Here is a 7,112-nt window from a genome sequence, read left to right on the forward strand (position 1 = left end):
TCAGAGACTACACAGAGCCAGAAATTTTTTTTGACTTGAGGAAGTAGTGGGGTAGTGTGGTATAGTGCACATGTGCCGTCACTCAGCCATACATTTGAACAGCAGAGCTGGGTGTAGTATGGTGCAGTTTATGAAAACTATATGCAAACATCCTTTAGGTTTTCAGGTATGTATATAGTGGCAACAATTTATGCACCACTTTACCAACTGCACATTTACATTAGTCCCTGCCCACAAGGAGCTTACAATCTAAGGTCTCTATCTAACATGCATACATAGAGGGCCAATTCGGCCAGGGGACCCCAGAGTTGCAAGGCTCTTTAGCAGACACTCTAAAGAACATCTAATAATACCTTGCAACACAATTGCTTCCATCACACCTTATATTGCCTATTCCTGATTAGGTTATACAAAAATATGTGGATACTTCATAAAGCCTTCACTGGAAAATTCTGATCAACAACTAATATCTATTCTACAGAAAAAATAAATAGCCTACACAGTCATAAATGTAACTTTATACATATAAGGACATGACTGAAAAAATAAAATAAAAAGTATTATCATTGCTTAAATGCATTCCAAATGCACATTGTCCCTAGAATGTATGATATAATCCAGTTTTTAACCAAAGGGCAATATTCAAAATATGACAAAAGTATGTCCTCCAAATACTGAGTTCAGGTATATTAAGTGAAGAGCGCTGTTGTGTTAGAAAGTCATTTAAGACAATTGTGTGCTTTCATACATTAGGGAATGCACATTTCTCTTCCAGCATTACTATGCCCCGTGCACAAAGTGAGTTCCATAGACATGGTTTTATGAAATTGATGATGAGGAACTCATGTGGCCTGCACAGGACCTGACCTCTACTTTACTAAACACCTTTGGATTGCATTGGAATGTTGATTGCAAGCCAGGTCTTTTCAGCCAACATCAGAACATGGCCTCACATATGTTCCTATGGCTGAATTGGCTCAAATTCTCACATACATACTCTAAAATCTTGTGAAAACCTTCCCAGAAGACAGTGTTATAGTGGAAAAAGGAGGAGGGAGGGGCCACTTTATATGCCCAAGGTTTTGGAGTGGGATGTCCAAAAAGCTTATATAGGTGTTATAACAATGTAGAGCTGCCTGGCCACTTGTAGCAAGTGCAAGATTCCTGCTGACCGGAGACATATATTATCCTAATAACCACAGCCAATATCATATGACTAAAGTTGCATTTATAGCACCCTACACCATGGCTTGATCCAACACTGTCTCATGTCAGCGTCTATGCCTTCTTCTTGCTTCTGTTGTATATACCAGGCCCCTGTCTAATTCCACCCTCCAATACATCCAAACATTGTACTTCTTTGTAGAAGTTCAGTGTGCTCCTAAATTCCTGTTTTGGCTGACAGCACAGGGCCTTTATTGCTCTGGAATCCCAACACGCATCATCAGCCCTGCCGGATGGACTACAAAACCCCACCTATCCCAAACTCCTACCCCCTGGCCAATCCACGGGCCTATGTTAATTTTTCTCCCCAGCAAAACAATTCTCTCCTTTCACGTGCCCACACAATGTGGGTAGGGAAAAGACTCTTTGGAGTTGTAGTTCTGGGAGTATGCAATCTAGAAATGGTGCCCCTGTCAGCTGCCCTTAGAAGAATTTTACCAGCAAGGTGATGATGTAACAGGGGTAAGAAAAGCTGTTTCTCAATACAGAACTATGTTACTATGTTAAAGGTAAAAAATAATGGTGGAACATGCTGTAAAGGGGAAGATGGATGTTTTTGGGGTTTATTTGGGTAATGCCTGAACAAACATTTTAATAGTCAATATAGTGCTTTTATATAGAGCCCTTTATAGTTGATATCAGTGCTGTATGAAGCATTACACATTGTAAGGTTGTTTGAAAGTAAAAAATGACATTTTGCTATATTTACAGGTTTGATAAAATATAAGCAACTATGTTAGTTATCACAGCTTTAAGTACTTTTACTAGCGAGCAGTTATGAGATGGTAGTTCTATCCTTATCATTGTGTACAGATAATTGTAAATGCAATTTGACATGAAGTTTATCTTCCTATAGCAATGTTAATGAACAGATTGGGCAAATGATTATTAAAGCTTCTTTTGTATTTGGATAGTAGGACATAACTGGAATGTTTTTTTTCTTTTAAAGGTTCTGGAGAGTAATAATTAGACTCCATAAGATCAAGATCACCAGTGCCAATGAGTTCATCCAATAAAGATGCTTTCAGTGACAGAGACCATCATATAGCATTATTAGTGGGAAATAAATTGAAGTACGTTATCCTACATTATTGAAGTTAATGACTTAAGTATTTGCATTACATTTACTGTGCTGGGTTCATTTTGAATACAGCGTAGCTACTTTCAGCTTAAAGCTGCTACTTCATATCAGTCAACTTTCTGTCATCATCATCACATATTTGTAATTTCATTAACTAGTATGTACAAATTTGTCTCAAACTGGTATCATTTCTTGGAGTTGAAAACACATAGTTCTCTTACAAATCGTTCTCTGAGGCAGAGAACTAGAGGCATTAGGATGCAGAATCTGGGAAAAGCAGTTAAAAAAAATGCCTCGAATGTGTGACAAACATTCAATCAATTTTGACAGCACACAAGTGCCTCAGTAATGAAGACTTTCAGCATACTGAAGTAGAATGTTGAATGATTAAGTAGGACTATTTCTTAAGCATTAAAACTAAAACTACTCTAAAAAGAGTTTAGAATTCCCCTATGTAAAACTTCTACATATCCACCTCCCCACCATTTTCTTCAATAAACTAGCTTGCTGCAAACAAAAACAGGGAGACAGATTACATTCACCCTGTATAAGTGTCCTCATTTACTTCCCTTTCCTTTTAGTCCTTTTTTTCTTTAAAACTTTATCAATATGTTTTATTTGAATAATTTTTTTGTATTCAAAGTAAAATTGCAGTTTTTTGTTTTTAATAAACATAATCGAGTTGCTTCCATAGTGTATTATATATACATATATACAGTGTTGGGTACTTTTTCCTCAATCCTGCTAGTGGACTTTGAAGGCTGTTGAAGACTTGTTCTTGTGAAGACATTTCTCAGCTTCTGAGAACTGGACCTTTACACCCCTTGAAAAAAAAAAATCACTTTTGCATACAGCTCTGCATGCTGATATGAAATCATCTTACATTTATTAGCTAAACAAACATTTTTATTTTACTTACAATTTCTTATTTTTCCACTTCCTGGTCCACTTTGGCACAAAGTATGTAATTGTGCCCAATCACTGCATCTTGGGAGAATGACATCAGCAGAGCATTGCTGGGAAATCTCATCTGTAATCTCATGAGATCTCAGGGAAAGGAATTTTCCTCCCCTAAGATAATGTGCATGGTCACATGTCTTAATCACATGTGCCAAAGCTCCAGGGAGTAAAGGGAGGTGGTATGCAAAGAATAAAAAGCCTGCAATTATCTGGAAGTATCTGTTTGTAAATTTTCATTACTAAACATTTCTAAAGGTGCCTTTGTTGTTATTTTGCAGATATGGGTAAAGTTCCTCTTTAAAGAGTGGCTTGTATAAGTTGTGAAATTCTTCAACATTATAGAACAAGTCCAGATTAATGCAAGGCTGGTTTGTCCAGACAAAGCAAGAAGATAATGATATTCACTAGAAATTAATCTACTAGGTAGATTGTTAGGGTCTATCTGGGGTGTAACTTTAGATCATGGGGCACTATAGCAAAATCTTGATGGGGCCCCCTGGCAAGATCTCTGTGTGATACCTGGCAGTGACAGCTGTGATAGTACTGTCATTGATCCTAACATAAAGTATGTCTATGTTCGGTACAGGTGGCAATACAGGGAATTAACTTTTATCATTCATTTTCCACTTGACCACTCTGCAAAAGCTCAACAACCCTTTCATTGCCACTAGTCTAGTAATCACTAAAAAAGAAAAAAAATTGTGGACTGTAGTATATCAAAACATTAGAGTATTGTATACTAGTACATAATTGTTAGTGTTCCTGAACACAATGACACTATAACTCTAATACAGACTTCTTAAAACTGTATCTTTTTTTCAGAACTACAAACCTTTAAATGGTATTGTCAATTTTTAGCTACAGAGACACACTAGAATTGTTACAGCCCAAGAAGGCTATGTTATTTATACAGGGCTTATTTTAGTGCTAGCCTGGATAACCAGAAGCTCTGAGGGCAATAAATCTACAATAAAAAGACAGCTAAACAAATTATTCTTACTGTGTAGCCTGCAAAGGGGAATCTGTAAGGAGATATAAGTGGATGGACAGAGTAGATTTGGTAATGCAATACATTTTGAGCTAAGAATTTATGCACAGTTCCCCTTCCATGTATATATTTTCTGAATATGCAGCATTTAATTATTGTACATCTGTATTATTAACATTATGTACAAATGCTGCTGAAGCATTCCTATACTTTTTTATACTGTTTTATAACTTTACATAAAGTTTAAGTTTTTATAAAGATAAAAAAATCAAGGTTTTATCAGAATCAAAATGTAATATTTACCCTTTTTTCTAAAATATTTGGCCAAAAAGAAAGACAAAGGTATCGCTACGTAAATTAATAACATGGCTTGTTATAAAGACAATATTGTTAAATATTTCCTGCAATGAAGAAGCTTGACCTGCATCTACAGAGGTGAAATGTGTGAAATATTTTAAAGGCAGGTTCGTCAGGAACATTTGTCATATAGTGTACTATCAGAACAGGAAAAAATTATACAAATATGCAAAAATGTACAAAGAGCTTCAACAATGTAAGATTTCCTAGTGCAGGTAAGGCAGCTTTTGCACTTTAAAAAAAACTACAATCTTTATTGAAGGAATCACAAGGTGATACACACATCAGACAGCTTAGAAAAAGTGGGGGACAAGGCATAATTACAGGACAGATCTATTACAATTACTAATTCAATTGGCAAGAAAAGGCTTGCATACCAACTAGCGAACTCCCAGGTATTTCCTTTTTCTTAATGGGTAGGGGGACATTGAAGGGTAAGGGAGAGGGTCAGGAAAGGAGGGAGGGGGATATGCAGGACATGAAGGAGGAGGAAGAAGGGAGGAAAGTAGGGGAAAGGGAAGAAAAGGGTGACAGAGGAAGGGTAATTTTACTCATGGTGTGGGAGGAGAAGGTATAGACGAGCAGAGAAGAAAACAAGAAAAAACAGGGTTTCATCCAGTATCTGTTTTCCATGTAGGATAGTATTAAAGACCTTAGTAAAAAAAAAAGTAGGTGATCGTTTGACTAAAAGTCTTATACTATATTAACATGAAGCTGTTAGGGGCAGGAGCCATACCAGGCTTCACAGAATGTAAGGAAATATTAACTTCATCCTCTGAAATTACTGTATCTAAAGCAGAACTCTCTGTAGAAGCGATAGTAGGGAGACTAGAGTTTCGCAAATAGGATCAAATAGCAATGAGATGGGAGATAAGTTTGTTAGGAGACCCACCTGTAGATAGGCTGTAAAGATTGTGATAAAAATCTCTAAAAGCGTGGGCTATCTCATTAGGGGAATTTTTTTTCACTTGTCCCTGCGAGTCAGCGATTTGAGATATAAAATTACAATACCTGATCTCTTCAAGAGCTCTAGCCTACCAAGTTTACTTAAATGTATCAATGTTTACTTCAATGTACAGATAAGATGGTGACCCCAATAGAGGCACCCAAATGTGAAAGCAAAACAGATTGTTGGATAAAAAAAAGTCTGGGAGAAGTATGTGTAGTCCTTATCAGCTGAATAAAGAAAAAGGGGAAAGGGGAAAGAGAAAAATAACTAAAGACAAGGGTGGAGGGACAGGTAAAGCTGGTGCACTAAATATAGGTAAAGGTGTGCATAAAAGTTTTGGAAAGCCACTTTATTTAAATTTATGTTCTGTGTTAGAGAGATTTATTTTATAATTGTGGAGGCCAGTTACTGCTCTTTAAAACTATTATAAGAAATTGCAATTGTATCATGTTTGGAATAGTAAAATATGAATTTTAAAATAAGTTGCTTGTAATAAAAACATGAACAAGTCTCTAATTTCTTTTTGTTTTTTTTCTAATAGTTAATGCAGGTGCATCTCCTTCCATCCTACTATAGGAAAGAAGGAAATTGAAAATGCAAGAAGAAGGAAATTGAAAAAACAGGATAAAAAGAGAAGGCAAGTTCAGTTCATAGATGGCAGGTTAAAAATCCACAGAGCACCATCGGATGGGTCTTTTATTAAAACAATGAGTTTGAGCAATCTATCTGTTGGTACGAATTATATTGCACAGTTTTACTTTTTACTTTGAATAAGGAAAAATAATGTTGAATAATTTCCTAATGTCTGTTACTTACTCTTAAAACATTCTCTCCTGGTGCCATATCTGTATAAATCTTGACATTATAGGAGATGTTAGAAAATGTTGGAGTGTTGTCATTTGCATCTATAACCACAATGTTGACATTTACTGGAGTACTTTCTTGGGTTCCATCAGATGCAACTATCTGTTCAGGCAAAAATGAAAAAAGGTTATGTTAATACCATTATTATTCTTCAAGGAAACCTGTCATGAGAGGTATGTAGACTGAAATTGCTCACCATTTCTGAAAATGGTAGTTGATTGGCTGTAATGCTTATTCTTTGCCTTCAATACTTTGTGACTCATTAGGGTTGATTAACTAAAGCAAATAGGGGAAGATTGTTATTAGCTAAGTGAATGGGGTAAAATTTTACTTTTCAAAGAATACCCAATCACATGCAAGGAAACTGAAAAAAAACAGTATTTCTGCTTGCACATGATTGGATGATAGAAGTCAGCAGAGCTTCACCTCATTCACTAAGGGGAACTTTCTGTGCAAGGTGAATATCCTATTTCCCTTTGGTAAATCAACCCTATTGTCACAGAACAAATATACAAATAAGGAATCCATATTTTTCTCTGTCTTTAATATTCTATGTAGTTCTTCCACATCCATGTTGTTGTGAAGCACTAAGCCAGACACAGTCAGGCAACTAGCATCTTAGGAGGTGGCCAACAGTGGCAGCTTCACATTTCTCTCATGAAAGGTAAATACTATAATAAGATAATTAT

The 7,112-nt window shown here is 36.0% G+C and overlaps 1 protein-coding gene across 1 annotated transcript in view; it reads right to left on the minus strand.

Annotated features, from left to right (window-relative positions):
- The window catches only part of PCDH15 (protocadherin related 15), a 553,205-nt gene that overhangs the window by 381,624 nt on the left and 164,469 nt on the right, over window positions 1-7,112 (minus strand). The window contains exon 9 of the mRNA XM_018568452.1: window positions 6,376-6,521. Within this exon, the coding sequence (XP_018423954.1) occupies window positions 6,376-6,521 (146 nt within the window). The remainder of the gene's footprint in view (window positions 1-6,375; window positions 6,522-7,112) is intronic.

Source organism: Nanorana parkeri, unplaced genomic scaffold (genome assembly GCF_000935625.1).
Source record: "Nanorana parkeri isolate BGI_ZX_2015 unplaced genomic scaffold, ASM93562v1 scaffold32, whole genome shotgun sequence".
Taxonomy (NCBI): domain Eukaryota; kingdom Metazoa; phylum Chordata; class Amphibia; order Anura; family Dicroglossidae; genus Nanorana; species Nanorana parkeri.